Genomic DNA, 20,440 nt, shown 5'->3' with positions numbered 1-20,440 from the left:
TTTCCCCCCTTCCCTATCAAATTTCAAATATCCAAATACAAATAAATTCAATAAATCAGATAACAAGGTGAGATACTATACCAATATGAGATAACCAAGGGACAGCAAAGGAGATGAGAGACAACATAGTACATTAAGGACAACAATCATTCATTATATGGCCTTTGTTTCACTATCCTGGAAGTCCTTTCAATTAGCTTCACATTATATGTCCTTATGTATCAAGATTTTGCTCTATTGCAAATCTCTGCTAGTAGAACCCAAGGTTTCTACTGATTATGACGAATGAGGGAAACCATTGAGCCTAAGTTCCTTTGAGTCTGGCTTACTTCACTTAATATGATTTTTTCTAAGTCTTTCCATTTCCTAACAAATGGGGCAATGTCATTCTTTCTGACAGCAGCATAGAATTCCATTGTGTACAAATACCACAACTTGTTGATCCACTCATCAACTGAGGGACATCTAGGTTGGTTCCATATCTTTGCTATGGTGAATAGTGCTGCAATGAACATGGTTGTGCTAGTGGGTTTAGTATGTCCTTGTTTCTGGGTGGTTGGGTAAATGCCAAGTAGTGGAATTGCTGGGTCATAGGGGAGTTCTATGTTTAGCCTTTTGATGACTCAGTTTTTAATAGAATATTTTCTTTCTTAGGAGATGGAGAAGGTTTTCTGTAGAGTATCCAGATATATGAACTGGGCTATAAAGCAAGAACCTATTAACTGCTCTTCTTCCTGCTGCTAGCTATTTGATTTAATCTGGTCTATAATCATGGTTTGATTAATGTTTAACAAGGCCTGATTATAGTTTTCTTAAAAGTATGGCAAAGATATGGTATCCTTAATATGTGGCTATTAGATCCAAACAGTACAAGAGAGAGTACTCAATATTTGCATACCCAATGCTAATGGACATGGTATTGGAAATATAAACATAACTACATAGACATAAAAACCTATGACTCTATAGACATGTTTTATTTCATAAATTAATATGTATCTATGATATACAAGTCCTTAGCCTAATTTTGATTATGCTCTAAAAACTAAGTGCCAGTGATTATATATAGAGATTCCCTTCTTGAACACTTGTTTGTTAAACATGTCATTTGAAATATGATATAAAAATCAATGTTAATAAATTCTTTAATAAAAATTAATAAAAAATATGGCAAAGATAATGTACCTGGTAGAATAAGATGGTATTCTGATTTAAATGAGCTAATTCAGTGGGTAACTAGAAATGCCAGTAAATAAACTGAAGAGTTAAACTCCTTACGAAAGCTTAGTTAGAATAGGTAGATAAGAGCCAAAGTGGTGGCTCACGCCTGTAATCCTAGCTATTCAAGAGGCTGAGATCTGAGGATCGAGGTTTAAAGCCAGGTTCAAAGCCAGCCCAGGCGGGCACTAACATTCAAAGTCCATGAGACTCTTATCTCCAATTAACTACCAGAAAACCAGAAGTGGCACTATGGCAAAAGAGGTAGGGCAGTAGCCTTGAAATGAAGAGCTCAGGGACAACACCCAGGCCCAGAGATCAAGTCCCAGGATGGACAATTAAAAATATATATATGTAGATAAAATAGCCAACTCTACCTTTTTTTTGGTGGTACCATCACTTGAACTCAGGACCTCACAATTGTCAGTCTTGCTTGCCCAGCAGATGCTCTACCACTTGAGCCATGCCTGTAGCCCAGAAATAGCCAATTCTAAAATGCAACTTTTGCTTTATTTTTATTTTTTCAGAAGACAGAATCCTTCTGTTGCTTCACCTGGTCTAAAACTCCTGGGGGTAGTTAGATTGCCAGTGGCTCATACCTGTAACCCTAGCTATTCAGAAGGCTGAGATCTGATAGTCACAATTCTAAGCTAACCCAAGCAGATAAATCTAAGAGTCTCTAATCTCCAATTAACCATCACAAAGCTGGAGGTGGACATGTGGCTCAAGTGGTATTGTACCAGCCTTGAGCAAAAAGCTAATCAAGAATGTGAGGCCCTGAGTTCAAGTCCCAGTATTTGGCACTAAATAAATAAACAAACTAAAACTGCTGAAGTCAAATGATCCTTCCACCTTACCACCTCAGCTGCCCTTGGAGATGGGTTTATAAGTGTGAAATACCACCTTCAGCTATAAATAACTTCCCTCTCCTTCCTAGGGCTGAGGATCAAACCCAGGCCTCATGCATACGAGGCAAGCATTGACAGTTGAGCTCCATCCCCATCCTCTGCAACATTTTGTATGTACTTTATCAAGAATGTAGAAAGAGTAAATATTAAAAAATTGGTCTTACTTTGGATGACATGGTATTCCGCAAGTCTTTGATCTTTATTTCTTCCATTCTGGAAGAATACATAAAAAATAAGGTCATACTCTTATTTTTTTTCATTTTCCAGAAGCATGTTATATTACATTTCTTTAAATATCTCAGTAGGATTCTTACCAAGGGGGAAAAATATGACATTCACAGTTATCTGTAAAGAAGAGCAAGAACTATTAGCTTTGTAAATCCTATATGATACTGCCAACTCTTTGTTTTTAAAAAATGAAAACTTTAAAAAACATAATTAGGGTAAGCATATTAGATTGTTCCAAAAAAAAATGTTCCAGAACATCTTAATAAAACCAGATGTTGCCAGGTGCAGATGGTTCATGCCTGAAATCCTAGCTACTCAGGAGGCTGAGATCTGAGTATCATGATTTGAAGCCAGCTCTGGCAGGAAACTGTGAGACTCATCTCCAATAAAGGACTCAAAAAGCCAGAAGTGGCACTGTGGCTTAAGTAGTAGTAGAGCGTTCACCTTGAGCAAAAGACACTCAGAGACAGTGCTCAGACCCAGAGTTCAAGACCCATGACTGGCAAAAAATAAAAAAATAGAAACAAATGTCATAGTATAAGTGCTATGATAGCTTCAAGTGTGAATAAGCTGTTAGAACACAAGATTAACATTCAACCTATTCTTTTCACATAGGGTAAAGTATGGCTTGGCTATGAATCTTGATGCTACCAATTAAAAGCTTCACAATGAGCAAGTTATATAACCTCTCCAAGTTTCTTCATTTGCAAAATGAGAATAATAATAGTGCCTAGTAACTACTCACAGACAAGTTTCACAAACAGCCCAGAGGCCCTACAGTGGTTGAGTGGATCAAGGAAATGTGGTACATATATACAGTGGAATTTTACTAATCTATCAGGAATAATATTAGATTATTTGCAGAGAAATAGTTGGACCCAGAAAAAATTATAGTAAGTAAGTCAGGTTCAGGAGGATAAACTACATTTTCTCTCACATATGGAAGTTAGATCCAAAATACAAACATAGGTGATAACATATGAAGAGTTTTATGCATATATACACAAACTGACTAAAGGATGGTATACTTAGGAGAGGAACCTAATGATGTAACTCCTGAACAATGAATGAAACATTTTACAAAATGAATACCAGCAAGTGTTAACATGTTGATGGAAGAGAGACAATGAAGGGGATCACAAAAGCAGAGGGAGGAGGAAGGGTGAGCAAATATAGTCTTTATAGTCTTTGTTTATTATGTAAAAAATGAACTGTATAACCTGAAAACAAGGACAGAGTAATGGGGTAGAAGGATGGAAGATTGGTAAAGATTGATAAAGATGCACTGTATTTATGACTTGTGGAATTGAAACCCCTAATAATGCTAAACATAGTTCTATGATGATTAAATGCTCAGCTCAATGGCAAGTACATGCAAGTATTCAATAAGTAACTAATTATTGCTTTTCTAGATTTGCTTCTTTAAAAAAATTTATTTTGTGAGATTATTGTTGACATATTCAGCACCTAGTGCAGTGACTAGCCCATATAAGGTATTAAATAAAAGTTTATCGAACTCTTGGGGAAAAAAAATTATTTTGCCAGTCCTGGGGTTTGAACTTAGGACCTGAGCACTGTCGTTGGACTTTCCTCAAGGCTAGAGCTCTATCACTTGAGCCACAGCACCACTTCTGGCTTTTTCTGTGTATGTGATATGGAGGAATTGAACCTAGGGCTTCATGATGTGAGGCCAGCACTCTACCACTAGGCTAAACTCTCAGCCCCTAGAATTGCTTCTTGATTATCAAGGATTCTTGATAACTACTTCCAAAGACTAGAAAATAAAATGTTGAACTGGCCCTTTCTCTTCCTAGATGACAGGATAGGTGAAAGGTACGCATACCACATATTATCCAGCTCAGGGCCTGGGCACTGTCCTTGAGCTTTCTCAAGGCTAGTGCTCTATCATTTTGGCCACAGTGCCACTTTTCTGTATATGTGATACTGAGGAATCAAACCTAGGGCTTTGTACATGCTAGGTAAGCACTCTACCACTAGGTCACGCTCCTAGCCCAAATATAATATTTTTTTTTTGTTATTGTTCATCATGGGTCTTGAACTCTGGGTCTGGGCATTGTCCCTAAGCTTTTCAGCTCAAGGCTAGCACTCTACTATTTGAACCACAGCGCCACTTTGAGTAATTATTTTTCTGAGTAATTAAGAGTCTCAGACTAGGTTGGCTTCAAACCATGATCCTTAGATCTCAGCCTCTTGAGTGGCTAGGATTATAGACATGAGCCACTTGTGCCCAGCTTCACTTTTATATACTACTAAAAAGAGGTAAAAGCCAGTAATCCTAGCTACACAGGAGGCTGAGATCTGAGGATCATGGTTCAAAGCCAGCCTGGGCACTAAAGAACGAGAGACAGAGATTCATCTCCAAGTGATCACTAGAAAACCCACTAAAAAACTGGAAGTAGCTTTACCAGAGGGGTAAGGCAGTAGCCTTGAGCTGAAAAGCTCAGGGACAACACCCAGGCCTAGGGGTAGGCCATTAGCCTTGAGCTGAAGAGCTCAGGGACAGCACCCAGGACCAGAATTCAAGCACAATGACCAACAAAATGGAAAGAGAAAGAGAGATAAAATCAAATCAGAGCTAGATTGTACAAGTTATAGTTATACAATTTATTTTTAATGTCTCTGTACCTTATATCATTTAATGCCATCTTAATTTTTGAAGCATTTCTGTAGTTAATATCGAAATCTTATGAGTTACTATCTAAATGAGAAAATTATCGGATTTGTATGCTATAATGCTTGCTAAGTGATAAGTGGGTCACATATTAAATATATCAAGCTTAAGGAGAAATTGATATACAAAACATATGGATCTCCAATATACTACAGAGACAATGTACTTCATTTGCAAAACAGAAACATAATAGTAAAAATATGGTAGGGGCTTTTGTTGTTGTTTTTGTTGTTTTGTGGGTCATAGGGCTTGAAGTCAGCCTGGATGCTGTCCCTGAGCTCTTCAGCTCAAGACTATATGGTAGGATTTTTAACTAACAATAACAATCTGTCCTGTATTAAGATAAGTAATAGAGAAGGCTCAGAAAAATCTTGATTTGACAAAATAACTCTGAGATTCCACCTCACTCCAGTTAGAATGGCCATGATCAAGAAATCCAACAACAGATGCTGGCGGGGATGTGGCTAAGAGGGATCACTACTACACTGTTGGTGGGAGTGTAAACTCGTTCAACCACTATGGAAAGCAGTATGGTGGTTTCTCAAAAGACTAAACATAGAGCTCCCCTATGACCCAGCAATTCCACTACTAGGCATTTACCCAATCATCAGAAACAAGGACATACTAAATCCACTAGCACAGTGATGTTCATTGCAGCACTATTTACCATAGCAAAGATATGGAACCAACGCAGATGCCCCTCAGTGGATGATTGGATCAACAAGATGTGGTATTTATACACAATGGAATTTTATGCTGCCTTCAGAAAGAATGACATTGTACCATTTGTGAGGAAAAAGACTTGGGGGAAAAAAATCATATTAAGTGAAATAAGCCAGACCCAAAGAACAGAGGCTCAATGGTTTCCCTCATCTGTAATAATTAGTACACTAATTATTCCAAAACTCTCCTAGCAGAGGATTACAATAGCTCAAACCCTAGATACATAAGGCCATATAGGATAAGCCTAAATTAATGGACCTCCAGGATATGGAAACAAGAGCTTAATTATAAGTGACTGTTTATGTATTACATTTTTCTCCCTTCTCTATTGCCCTTTGGTTAATCTCATATTGTTACTGTATCCCACTTTGTTATCTGGTATATTATATAGATGTTTACCTGTTTATTTGAAATAGGAGGGGGGAAATGAGGGGAGGGGGTGAAGGGAGAGAAATGGGGACAAAAACATAAGAAGGGATATCAATGTGTGAGAAGTAATGCACCCTCTATCTGGCGAATATATAACTGTAGCCCCTCTATACATTGAAATTTAAAAGAACAAAACAAAACCTATAATTTGACCAGAAAAAAAAATCTTGATTTGAGTCCTAAATCTGCCGCATCTCCTGTTTGGTATCATAGGCTGGAGGTAGCTCAAGTGCTGTCAAGTATAGCATTGTCGTGTAATCTCTTTCTCCCAAATTTCTGATCTAATAAACTATCCTATCATTTCCATTGAAAAAATAAAAATAAGGATTCAGAAGAGGGCTGGGAGTTTGGCCTAGTGGTTAAAGTGCTTGCCTAGCATGCATGAAGACCCAGGTTCGATTCCTTGGTACCACATACATACAAAAACAAAAAAAAAGCCGGAAGTGGTGCTGAGGCTCAAGTGGTAGAGCTCTAGCCTTGAGAAAGTCCAAGGACAGTGCTCAGGCCCTGAGCTCAAGCCCAGGGCTGGCAAAAAAAAAAAAAGATTCAGAAGAACAGAAACAAAAGCTATTGATAAGCTAATCCTGCATGACTGTGGTTTTATCAGGAATATCATTGGATAGCAGAGGGAATATGGATTGAGTCCAACATGCAGTAGCTGTAGATAGACAGTGTTCTTTAGGCCTTTAGTTTCCTTATTTTGTTCAATGAATGGGTGTGATAGTACAATCCTCAACATCTACTTTAGCTCTGAAATGCTATTGCTCACTTTTATCTCTTACAGCTCATATTCTCCAAGACACTATGATACAGGAGAAGTTAATGTTTTCAACACAGTTGCACTCTTCAGTCCTCACTACGAATTCTGCATTATTTTACATAGGGTGGGGAAAAAAGCACGTTATCATTCTTCTTGTCAAGGTAAAATATTAAACAATATGATGAGACTTTGTACTACTTACTACCAATACAACTATAAGGGATTATGTAACATGTCTATGACCTGAAAAAATCTGTTTCAGTTTATGAACTGAAAAAGTCTCAATGCTTAGAATAAAACTTATTGAAATTATTAAAATAAGCTCAGTTAAAAACTAAAGAGGGGGCTGGGAGTTTAGCCTAGTGGTAGAGTGCTTGCCTACCATGCATGAAGACTTGGGTTCAATTCCTCGGTACCACATACATAGAAAAAAGTCGGAAGTGGTGCTGAGGCTCAAGTGGTAGAATGCTAGTCTTGAGAAAGTCCAAGGACAGTGCTCAGGCCCTGATCCCAAGCCCAGGAATGGCAAAAAAAAAAAAATCTAAAGAGATAAGTAGAGGATTTTTTTAGCCATTTGTAATCACAAAATTGGAAGCAATAAATATATTATGATAAATACATTAAGATACATCTGGAAAATGAAAATTAGTCAACAATGATTAGAGGTAGTTGTATATGACTCATCTGGAATAACTTTGGGAGGTAAGAAGAAAATTGAAAATTTTTTCAAGAAATTAAAAAAATTTTCTGTAGGGACATCTTTTTATTTTAAAATGCCTTCTAAGGAAACAAATGAATAGTGAAAAAATTAAGACTACATATAGATACAGATACTAACACATATAGAAAAGAGACTAGAAAGAAATATCCTGAACTATTAAAACAATGTTTGTCTTTAAGTAGTCCAATCAAGATTTGCTTGTCACCATATGTATTTCTTTGCTTTCTCCAAGTACCTCTGTCAACATTTAACTGTGTTATAACAAATTACATATTTAATAAAAAAACTACACATTTCCATCACGATGTGTTCTAACATTCAAGTTCATGTTAAGAGAATGGGTGTTTTTGTTAAAGTCCTGAAACTGTTTCATGCTGAGATTCCACACATTCCCTGGGACTCCAGACTCACCTTTAAAGGTTCCTTGAGACTCCAGCTGGAGACAGAGACTGGAGAAGGGCTCAGAGAATTTGTTCCTGATTCTTGAACTATAATAATGGAAAAAAGGTACTGAGTTAAGATGTATAAATGCTTGTGTTCTGTAGGTCAGAGGGTTTCAATTTTGCCCTTAAAGCTAGAACTCAATGGTAGCAGTGGCCAGTTGACAGACGCAAGCTGAAGCTTAGGCTAAAAGACCATGGGGTAAGTAGTATGAAAGATAATGCTGAGATAAGGAGATTGGTGAAACGGTTTTAATGACACATGGTAGCTATAGTACCTCAGAGACAACAGTCAGAGTTGGGTGGTGGTCAGGCTAAATATTGGAGCTACACAGCAAGGTTCACCATACATTCAAAAGTCCAGATGTACATAGCTTCACTAGCCTAAGCAGATTGAGTTACAAACTCTTCCTTAAAGGCCAGGTATCAGAACTGCTTGGTAGTATTTTACAGAATTCTGAAGTGCTTTGGTTTGGTAAATATGGAGAGCAGGAGGATATGGTAGTAGGGTTGGCAGATCTGGGATAGGAAAGTATAAAGAAATGTGCTCTCTTGTCATAGGCCAGGAGTGGGGTGTGGACATTGAGCCACTGGAATAGTGGATGACTAGAATCCACCTACCCAGTGAATGAATCTACCGACCATTCCAACTGTGTACAGAATAACAACATTTTAGAAAACTAAGAGGCCAAAATTGTTCTTACCAGACTGCTTATACTTCTGGATTTTTGTCTTCAGGTCTACTCTGTGGATGTTTTTCAGGCATTTTTCTAATAAATTCAGCTGATCCGGAGAAATCAAATCCAGTTTCTCCAATTCATTTACCAGATCCAAGAAACTCTAAAAGAGCCACAAAAAGAAACAACCGTGAGTGGAGTTGATTAACTCATGAAAACCTAAGACCATGAGATTAATAGCAATAAGAAAATGTGACCAGATGTTTCATTCCAGAGTGATCTTCAGAGATCCTACTCCAAAAACCTGTCCTGGGTAAATTGCTCTCAGAAAAGATAATAGTTGTAGTTCCTATGATTGTTCATAGGTTTGGGATAGATGATGGGCTATTTTGTGTCAAGGAGTGCCAAGAGGGCATAGTTCAGGTGGTAGTAGATTGCCTGTGTAGTAAGCTAAAGCACTTGACTTGAAACTCCAGCAACTGACCAAAAAAACTTTTTTTTTTTTTTTTTTTTTTTTGCCAGTCCTGGGCTTGAGCTCAGGGCCTGAGCACTGTCCTTGGACTTTCTCAAGGCTAGAGCTCTACCACTTGAGCCTCAGCACCACTTCCGGCTTTTTTTCTATGTATGTGGTAACCGAGGAATCGAACCCAGGTCTTCATGCATGCTAGGCAAGCACTTTAACCACTAGGCCAAACTCCCGGCCCAAAAAAACTTTTTTAAACCAGGGAAAGAACTGATGTATAACTAGGTCTTTTTATTTTATAAAAAATGGGATCAAACCTAAGGATAAAACAAACACCCAAAACAGGGTAATGGTAGAACATCCCTGTAATCTTAGCTACCAGGAGGCTGAGATCTAAGGATTGTGGTTCCAAGCCAGCAGGAAAGGACATAAGACTTGTCTGCAACCAAAGTGGTTGCAAAGTGATAGACTGCTAGCTTTGAGCAAAAAAGCTCAGGGATAGTGCCCAGGCCCTGTGTGAAAGTTCCATGACTGACCAACACACACACACACACACACACACACACACACACACACACACACACACACACACACACTTGGTTATGTTGAGAAGAAAACAAACCTTTCAGATAATCTGAGGACTTCCACTAATATGTCATGTTCACATGAATTTCCTCTCTCTAAACAATAAGAAGCAGTCCTAATTTCTGATAGGCCCTTGGAAATAAAAGCCAGAAAACTCACCTTATCTTTTACTGCCTTGGCTCGGCCTGTGTAATCACTCATAAGGAAAATTAATGAGGACACATCAGATTTATCCAAATTGTCATCAATCTCTGTTATGAGCACCCTGTGAACAAGACAGGTTTCTTTAGTAAAGAAATACTTAGTGAGAACTCTTAAGAAACCATTATTTTTTTGTTGGTCATGAGACCAACACTGAGCCTGGGCACTGTCCCTGAGCTCTTCAGCTCAAGGCTACCATCCTACCCCTTGAGCCACAGTGCCACTTCCTGTTTTCTGGTGGTTAATTGGAGATAAGAGTATCACAAACTTTTTAGTGCCTAGGCTGGCTTTGAACCATGATCCTCAGATCTCAGCCTCCTGAGTAGCTAGGATTATTGGTGTGAGCCACTATGCCCAGCAAGAACCCATTCTTGAAAAACACATAGCTGTGCTATTAAGATTGTACTTTAATAACTTGAGCTAAAGGATTTTCTGTATTTTGTGCATCAAATACAATTGATTTAAAGGGGCGGGGGCACGAGAACCCGTTCCTATCCAGGCTGACAATTACTTGAAAAACTAGCTCTTGCCTACATGTGAAAGTGTTCCTTCTTCTTTGAAATTGGATAGGGAGCGGGGAAAACAAGATGAGGGGTGGGGGTGGGGGGGAGGGAAATGGGGACCAAGACATGTGAAAGGGTATCAATGTATGGGAATTAATGCACCATCTATCTGGCAAATATCATGTAACCCTTCTATTAATTACAACAAAAATATATGGGAAAAAAGAAAAAAAAAAACCAGGAAGGTTAGATCATCCCCTACCTTAAGGAAAGAAAAGAAAATTTATCTTGTCTTCTCTTGCTCCCCGCCTGGTCCTGCAGCTAGAACTCAGAGCCCTGGTTCTGTCCCAGAGCCTCAATGTGCTCAAAGCTAGCACTCTACCACTTGAGCCACAGCACCATTTCCAGCTTGTTTCTGACTAGTTTGTTGGAGATAAAAGTCTCACAGACTTTATTACCTAGGCTGGCTTTGAACTGTAGTCCTCAGATCTCAGTCTCCTGAGTATCTAGGATTACAGATGTGAGCCACCAGCGCCCATGGTACCTTCCTTTCCAACTAAAAAAGAAAAAAACTCAGAGAACAGAAACTTCCCTTAAAAAAATCCCCTAGCAGTGAAATGAATTAACCATCTAAATGACTGGCCTTCATAACTAACATGAAAGACAGAAATAGACTTTAGTCTTTCTTTTTTATTTTTTGTTATTATAAATATGATATACAGAGAAGTTACAGTTAAATAAGTAATGAGTACTTTTTTTTTTTACTATATCACTCCTTCCCTTGATCTCTCCCAGTTTATTCCTCCCATCCCAACTCACAAGTTGTATAGTTTGTTTTCAGTATAGTGTCTAGTGAATATCACTGCTTTCCTTTTTAAGAAGTTGGTGTTGATCCAGGAACCAAGCTTTGAGTCTTATGATTCTAAAGCAAGGAAATACCTGAGAGAACCCTGGCCCTCCTAAGGAATCTAGCCTGATAAAATTTCCTATTCGAGCTGGAGATGCCATTTAACAGGGGTCCTGAGACACCTAATGGTTAGTATTCCTTCCATGAATATCTTTGCTTCATAGAAGGCTGCTTTACCAGGAAGCCTCTTAGATTCTTAGGCACAGGACATTCTTTACTGATTTTACCCAAGAGTTCCATGGCCTCTAGAGGGCAGGACCACAGGAAAGAAGTCTACTATTACAACTTCCTTAGCAGAGGAATGGCTAGCTGGGATTTAGAAGAGATCTGAGTTCAACAATAGTACAAGGAAGACTGTTAAGACTTGTTATTTCCTTTGTCATACTGGAAATTGCCAGTGACATCATAGAAAAATCAGATAGGAAATACCACTGCACCCCTTACACTGTCAGAGACTGGCAAGAATTACTTGTTCTTACTTGTTCCTAGCTTGCTTCTTTTCTTGTCATTCTATCCTTTAGCCAAGTATACACCATCTGTCCTCTACTCTTTCATGGTGTTTTTCTACCAAATTCCTTCAAGCAATCATTTCAAAAATTCAGAGTTAACTGGAAGAGAGTGAGGGAAGGAGGGACATTGTCCAAAAAAAAAAAAAAATGTACTCATTACCTGACTTTTTTAAACTGTAACTCCTCTGCCCATCACATGTATAATTAATTTTTTAAAAAGAAAACTAGCCAGATGCTGGTGGATCACACCTACAATCCTAGCTACTCATTAGGCTGATATCTAAGGATCATGTTTCAAAGCCAGCCTGGACATGACAGTTCATGAGACTTTTATCTCCAATTAACCCATAGAAAATGGTACTGTGGCTCAGAGAAAAAAGGCTCAGGGACAGTACCCAAGCCGAGTTCAAAGCCCCGTACCAAACAACAATAACAACAACAAAATCTTTAAAAAGATAATAATTCAGAGTTCAAAGGAATGAAGTGACATCAGATGGCAGTTGGATCAGAGGTCCAAGTACTGTGACTTCTCACAATCTTCATTTCTACCATTCAGTGGACTCAACACCATCTCCCTCCTTCCCACCATTCCAGTCTAAGGACAAGGTGATAAATTACCTATAGTCTGAAACAAGGTGATGAGGGTTCCCATGCAGATGGGCCTCCACTGTTCTTCTGTCCATCTTCAAGATCTGCTTAAGTAGGTCATACCGCCCCATTCTGTAGAGAAGCTCAGCCAAGCCCAGGATAGACAGCATCCCTCTTTTACTTAAAGTATCTAAGAGCTCCCTGACATTAGGTAGAACCCTATCGGTAACAACATCCCGGCACAAAAATAGCAATCTCTCCCTTTCATCTTCGTTGAGTGCCTCTTCCACCTGATGTATGACTGCAGCAGACACCTGGCACAGGGCCATGACCAGGAACTGCATCAACAAAGTTCCAGTCCACTCAAAAAAGAGCCTTGAGTCTCGAAGAATCAACTTCATTTCTGAAAGCTTTCTTCATTTCTTTCAGAGTTCTTTCAGAGTTCTTCTTCAGTGGAAGAGTTCTGTAGTCAGAAAAGAATTTTCTTTAAACCTTTTATCAAAGTAACTAAGGTCCCAACTCAAAGTATAAAAGACTGACTCTTTTTTTTTTTTGCTGGTCTCTCTGAGTAGATTAAATTTATATTTTAAAATCTACAGAAAAGGATCCTAGCAGACAAAGCCCAAACCCCAAACTGATCAAAAAACCAAAAGAGACAAAAGAAAACCTACTGTTCAAGGAAATGAAACTAAAGGCAAAATACTCCAAAAACTCCCACATGGCTTATCTGAACTTCTCAGAATGTAAAGTAGGCCTCGGGGAAAATTACAATAATGACAAAATTACAATAATGACAAAATTACAATCAGTGACTTCGGGGGAAGAAGAGGGAAAAAAAAGCCCAGTGACTAAGCAAGTGATTAGGGAAAGTACTGTCACAAGGGTTAACTCTCCCTTTGAGTGGTTATACCACAGGGGCTTAGAGAAATGTGGGTCTCAGCTAAATGTACACTCTGGTATCACAGAGAAAATAGGTCTGTCCTTACACATGCCCTCTCCCATTGATTCCCCACTTTAATACCCCTCAATACCAGCGGTAAGCCTGCTGCCACACACCAAAAGCTGGGACCTTTTTCACAGTTGCATCATGAATGCCTGTAGGACTAAGCTATGCTCCTGTCAGGTTGTAATCAGGTCTTCAGATCTTCTGGAAGTGAGAGAAAGCCCAGAATCTCTCTACCCTGCTACATGATTGTTAGAATTTCTCATGGTATCAGTGAGAGGGCGGAAGTGAGGAAGATATGGGTCTGGGTAGAATGGATGTGAGGTTGGTGGCATGGGTGGGTTTTGGTTTTGATGGCAGTTCTGGGGCTTGAACTCAGGGCCCAGGTGCTATCCTTGAGTTTTGTTTTTGTTTTCTCAAGGCTAGCTCTCTATCACTTGAGTGACAGCTCTACATCTGATTTTACTGATTAATTGGAGATAAGAGTCTCATGAACTTTCCTGCCCAGGCTAGTTTTAAACTAAAATCCTCAGATCTCAGACTCCTGACTAGCTACAATTACAGGTATGATCCACAAGTGCCTGGCTAATGTTTATTCTTTTTTTTTTTTTTTTGCTAGTTCTGAGCTTGAGCTCAGGGCCTGAGCACTGTCCTTGGACTTTCTCAAGGCCAGAGTTCTACTACTTGAGCCACAGCACCACTTCCAGCTTTTTTTTTTCTATGTGTGTGGTACCAAGGAATCGAACCTAGGTCTTCATACATGCTAGGCAAGCACTCTTACCACTAGGCCAAACTCCTGGCCCTAGTGTTCATTCTTAACTTCTACTGGAATTCAACAATATTTTTTCTAAATCTAAGTTATAAACAATATTTACATCTATACTTTTTAAGTTTTATAAATGTAATTTATATTAAACTGGTTCTTGTGCTCTGGATAAATACCTTATTTATTATCATGAAATGATACTCAGGTTAAAACCTAATGTGCAACCAGAACAGTAACCGGAAAAAAATACCCTAACTGTATACAACAGTATGTACTACTAGAAGAACCCAAATAAATAAAAGGAGGAAAATAAAGCAAATAAAAGGTTGCTAAACACAGAATGAAAAATATTATTCAAATTCACCAGATTTGAAAAAGAACCAATTATGAGAAATGAGATATTTTGTTTTTTTAAAAGTCATTAACTTTTATAACTCATAACTATAAGTGATATAACACCCTAAAGAGTTAACAAAATCCGGTAGTGGTTTTAAAAATGTATCTGCTTAGTTCATTTTCCTCCACCATTATACCCACTTTCTTTCTGCCAGTCACACATACTCAGCAAGAGATCTGGCATGCTGTTGTCCCTCTGTACTAATAGGTAGTTTGGCAGCAAAATCCATATTACTCAGAGATAGCATCTGGCACATTGAGAGAAAATATCAAAAGGAAAATACAGATTCTCACACAGAGCTAAGTCACCTAGATGCAGCAAAATGTCAGTGTCTCTATACTGGGATTGTATTGGGAGAAGATAGTTTTGACTATCTTCTGGTAATTGTTGACCAGCTGAGAAAGAAGAGCATAGAAAAAAGAGGTCAAGCTGGAATCCAAGTAATGTTAAGTATGTGGAGAGGTCTTTTAAGCCCAAGAAATTAATATCAACATTGCTCCAATACTATCAAAGTCTATAAGGTCTTCAGAAGCAAACTCAAAATCCCCACAGAAAATCCCCAAACCAGCCAAGGGCATATGAAGCATACAGAGAATCTCTTCCTCCAGCTCCTCTTCCTCCAGCTCCTCCTCCTCCTCCTTCTCTTCTTCCTCCTCCTCCTCCTGTCTTCTTCCTCATTTTATGACAATGTGTCACTCTGTAGCTCAGGCTTGCTTCAATCTCACAATCTTTCTGCCTCAGCCTTCTCATGCTGGGATTGCAGGCCTGCACCATCATGCCCAGAACTTTTGTGGAAGTAAGTTCAATGCTGAAAAAAATTATGATTACCAGGTACCTGTGGCTCACATCTCTAATCCTAGCTACTCAGTACGCTTACATCTGAGGATTTCAAAGCCAGCCTAGGCATGAAAGTCTGAGACTTTGGTGGTTCACAAAAATATCACTGGAATTTCCAGCTGGAAATAGAGCTATGGCTCTGGTGGTAGAGGTAGAGCACAAAAGCCTTGAGCAAAAATGTTCAGAAACAATTGGGAGGGAGTGGAGGGAGGGAAATGGGAACAAAAACATGAGAAGGGTTATCAGTGTGTGAAAAGTAATGCACGAACTACCTGACCAATGTAACTAACCCCTCTACATTATCCTGATAATATGTGTGTATTATGTATGTATATATGAATATGTATATACATATATATGTGTGTCTGTGTGTGTTCAGAGATAGTGCCAAGGTCCCCACATACACACATCCATACACACACACACACACACACACACACACACTACATACTTAGAATTCACATCCTAGGAACATAGATCTGAGATAATTGTAAATAAGCCTAAAATTTCTTTAAGAAGATAAGGGAGGCTGGGAGTTTGGCCTAGTGGTAGAGTAATTGCCTAGCATGCACAGAGACCTGGGTTTGATTCCTTGGTACCACATACATAGAAAAGCTGGGAGTGGTGCTGTGGCTCAAGTGGCAGAGCACCAGCCTTAAAGAAAAAGCCCAAGGGGGGCCGAGAGTTTGGCCTAGTGGTTAAAGTGCTTGCCTAGTATGCATGAAGACCCGGGTTCGATTCCTCAGTACCACATACATAGAAAAAAGCTGGAAGTGGTGCTGAGGCTCAAGTGGTAGAGCTCTAGCCTTGAGAAAGTCCAAGGACAGTGCTCAGGCCCTGAGCTCAAGCCCAGGACTGGCAAAAAAAAAAAAAAGCCCAAGGACTCTCCTAGCAGAAATTTACAATAGAACAAAATCTAGAGACATTAGGCCAAATAGTATGACACTAAATGTAAGGACCTCCAGGATAAGGAAACAAAAGCCATATAATGAGTGACTGTTGTCCTTAATGTACTGTGTTATCTCTCATCTCTTTTGCCATCTTTTGGTTATCTCATATTGTTACATTATTTCACCCTGTTATCTGATATATTTTATATGTGCTTAATTGGTTATTTGAAATTGGATAGGGAAGGGGGGAAATCAAGCTAAGTGGGGGTAGGGTGGGAGGGAAATGGTGACCATGTCATGAGAAAGGGTATCAATGTTTGTGAAGTTACGCACCTTCTATCTGGTGAATATAATGTAACCCTTCTATTAATCACAATAAAAATTATAAAAAAAGAATCTTCTGGTAAACCTATTAGACTTGCCCCAACTTTGTGCCCTGGTTTCTCATTTCTAGCTGCTCACCACAGCTCCTTTCAACAAAATTTTCTCATCTCTTCTATGGAAAGTACTATTTATCCTATATGGTATGGATGCTGCAATAAATTAAGAAGATGGAAACCACCATAAAAAAAAAAAAGCCCAAGGACAGTGCTCAGGCCCTGAGTTCAAGCCCTGCGACTGGCAAAAAAGAAAAAAACAAAAACAAGAAAAAATGGATACTTTGATAATATAGGCTGTATCAGTGGTTCTTATTCAGAGTAATTCAGGGGATATTTGTTAACATTTGGAGACATTTTGTTGTTGTTGTTATCACAAAGTGCTACTGTGATCTAATGGATAGAAGCCAGAGAGGTATTAAACATCCACAGTCTCCCTATCTTACCCAGCTTAAATACCGTAGTACTGAAGCATTTTAAGGGAGTTGGTTTTTTTTCAAATACTTTTCTTCAGTTTTTCCTTCTTTTCCACTTCGGTACCCACTGTCCTGACCTAGAGCAGCTAAAACTTAAGTTTCATCAGTTCCAGTTTCATTTCTCTGGCAGAAGTTATAAGATTACCACCAATGGCTGCTTGGAATTCAAAATAGAACTTAAGTCCTCAGAGCTTATTTTTACAACACTGGCTCCAGGCATTTTCAGCAGAAAACAGCAGCAACAAACTGCTGAGAGGGATGGAAGAAGGGACTCTAGGCTGACCTTTAAGCAATGAGTCCTGGGATCCTTAAAACCACTTTGGGGCTAAGGAGTGGACAGTCAGGAGGCCTCTACGGGGAACAGTGAGTTTAAGGATACCTTGTCACAGCAGAACCCTGAGACGAGAAGTGGCCCCATCACCACATTTGTCTGTTACCACCCTCCCACACCACCACCACCCTCCTTGCCAGCAAAGAAACTAAGAAAAGCTGGAAAGTATTAGCATCCACCTACTTCTATTGCAAATCTTGTCTGAATTCACACCACTGGCAGAGCTTAATCAGATCGTAGCTGCAAAGGAGCCTTGAAAATGCAGTTTATGGTTTTCTATCCTCGACGCAGAGGTGAGAATGAACCCTTGCTAGCACAGAAGTATATTTCATGAGGGCATTTATTTCTCCTTTAGGGAAAATCCTTCATACAGACCCCAATGTGTAACTCATGGAGAGCACTTGTGAGAGAACGAATGAGTAACTGGGTAACTATCTCCACTTTTGTTCTTCCAGACTGCAACTTGAAACATGTGTTTCAAACTCTCTGTGCCCAGTGTTCCCCTCAATGCAAGGATCAAATCAAGGAGATCTTTTTGTTCCTGATTGCCAGCCTTATAATACCTTAGGTGAGCAAATGACAGTGTATGCCCAGAACATTCCGCTTTCAGCACTAAAGTCTAATCCTTCTGCACAATCCTGAGCAAAATCTAATGGAGCTATCTCACAGAAATTCTGTGCATTCACCTTGGGCATAATAGAACCCAGTTTCCCTTGGGCTGTGTGCAGGACCCACAGGTATTGGCTCTGTATAACCATTTGAGCCGCTAATGAAAAAATCTCTCACTTATACTTTATATCTGATTGTGTCTGAAATACCATTTTGTACCCTTCCTTGAATTAGTGATAATGACAATGTAAATCATCATGGTTCCTGACTTCTGTAATGCTACAGAAACACATTCAAACATAGTTAAAACAGTAAATAATTAACAGCATTATTATACATCATTGTTTAAAATCATGCATTAGAAATTACTTGGTTACTCAAGCAGGGTATTTCAATCATAATAAATTTTTCCACAAACAACAAATAATTCCAACTATAAAATACAGTATTTTTATACAGTTTTTTGATGAGGCTGGTAAGATGTTGCCAAAGTGCGAGAATTAAGAGTAGGGTCTTAAAGAGGTGATTAGACCATGGGAAGTCTTGCTTTGTAAAAGGTATTAGATTACGTGTCCTTAGAGATTTATTTCCTTTTTTGCTCTTCTGCCTACTATAATGTAAGAGCATGATATCCCTCCTCTCCCCTGGAGTGCTGCTTTAGATACCTTAAAGGCAGAGAGCAGCCCTCACCTAACGTCAGCACCTTCATCTTAGACACCCTAGCGTCCAGGATTTTGAGAAGTAACTGTATGTTCTTTATTTATTACCCAGTCTGTGACACTTTGTTATAACCACACAAAATTTCTTGTGATTCTAAAGATCAAATTCTGATCTAACAGTACTTTCAGTAACTTGTCTGATTTACACCAGTTATGTACAGTCACTATAAAAGGCATAATCTTGGCCAGGAGTTTGGCCTAGCGATAGAGTGCTTGCCTAGAAGGCACAATCTTGAATGTACAGATGAATATAGTGTCAAATTGGTACAATTTAACTGTTCTGTAGTAAGTACTAGATTACTAAATTGACAACTTACTATCAAGAATAAGATACTAGTACCTGACACTTGTAACAGACTGAGGAGGCTAAGATGCTCCAAGCCAGACAAAGAATAGACTCAGGAACCTCTTTTCAACCAGCAGTGGGAATAGGGGGCACTTGTCCATCATGGGAGGCTGACATTGAGAGGATCAATGTTTCTGGCTGGCGTAGGCAGTCAAGTCTGTATGGCTCCATCTTATTGGGACAAGCAGGACATAGGACTGTATGTCAACACAGCTGTGTGGGAAGTGAAAACTAGAAGGGTGTGTGTGATCTAAGTGTATTCTATGCAAGAAGTGAGACCCTATGTCAAAATAATCATTGCAAAAAGGAGGTAAAGGCAGGGCTCCATGGCAGAGGACCTTTCCAGCGAGCAGAAGTCCTTGAGTTTGAAACCCTAATATTGTCAAAAAAAATTAAGGAAATAAGAGCTCTGGGCGTGGTGTCACACTCACGTAATGTCAACACTCAGGAAGCTGAATAAGAAGGATCATAAATTTCAGACCCTGTCTCGAAACTAATTTTTTGTTGTTGTTGTTAATTGTGGGACTTGAAGTCTGAGCCTGGGCATTGTCCCTGAGCTCTTCAGCTCATGACTACCACCCTACCCCTTGAGCCACACCACCATTTCCTGTTTTCTGGTGGTTAATTGGAGATAAGTCTCAAGGACTTTAGTGCCTAGGCTGGCTTTTGAACCACAATCCTCAAATCTCAGCCTTTTGAGTAGCTAGGATTACAGTCCTGAGACACGGTGCCCGACTAAAAACTATTTTTTTAAGTATAGAAAGAAAAGGCAATGAAGAAATGGTTAGTTATGGGTAAGAACTTAAATGGCTGTGTACAGAGAAAGTATTAAGAGGAAGAGCAGCCATAAATATAGAACAAAGTAAACAATGTTATGTGAAAAGATTCCAGGGAGGTAAGGAAGGAGAAGAAGGAAAAATAAAGGTGGTGAATGTAATCAAAGTATATAAGCTGGGCGCTGGTGGCTTATATTACAGCCTGATTGCAAAGTTTTTGGAAAAGTGAGAGTGCAAAGATAGCTTTTGGAGTTTGTGAGAGGACAAAAGCAGGAGGACCAGAGTGGAGGTGTGAAGACTTCACAATGGGGAACCCCAAAGGAGAGCGTGGCACTGAACAGCATGCCCCTGGCTGGCCCAGCAGGCTTCCCCAGCGGCCAACTGTGGGCTGGCCGGGCTGGACCTCTCCCACCACTCGGTG

General features: G+C 39.3%; 1 protein-coding gene across 2 annotated transcripts in view; it reads right to left on the bottom strand.

The window, feature by feature from the left end:
• Cflar (CASP8 and FADD like apoptosis regulator) overlaps positions 1-12,984 on the bottom strand; it is a 29,525-nt gene extending 16,541 nt beyond the window's left edge. For both annotated transcript variants that reach the window (XM_090354595.1, XM_090354596.1), the window contains exons 1-5: positions 12,583-12,984; positions 10,004-10,109; positions 8,824-8,959; positions 8,091-8,167; positions 2,291-2,339 (exon numbers count right to left, since the gene is read on the bottom strand). In XM_090354595.1, coding sequence (XP_090210721.1) covers positions 2,291-2,339; positions 8,091-8,167; positions 8,824-8,959; positions 10,004-10,109; positions 12,583-12,953 — 739 coding nt within the window. In that variant the 5' untranslated portion in view covers positions 12,954-12,984. The remainder of the gene's footprint in view (positions 1-2,290; positions 2,340-8,090; positions 8,168-8,823; positions 8,960-10,003; positions 10,110-12,582) is intronic.
• Positions 12,985-20,440: the final 7,456 nt, after the last annotated feature.

Source organism: Megascapheus bottae, chromosome 21, assembly GCF_031878675.1.
Source record: "Megascapheus bottae isolate mThoBot1 chromosome 21, mThoBot2.hap1, whole genome shotgun sequence".
Lineage (NCBI taxonomy): Eukaryota > Metazoa > Chordata > Mammalia > Rodentia > Geomyidae > Megascapheus > Megascapheus bottae.
The sequence above is the reverse complement of the archived record's forward strand: the minus strand, read 5'-3'. Positions and strand labels throughout refer to the sequence as shown.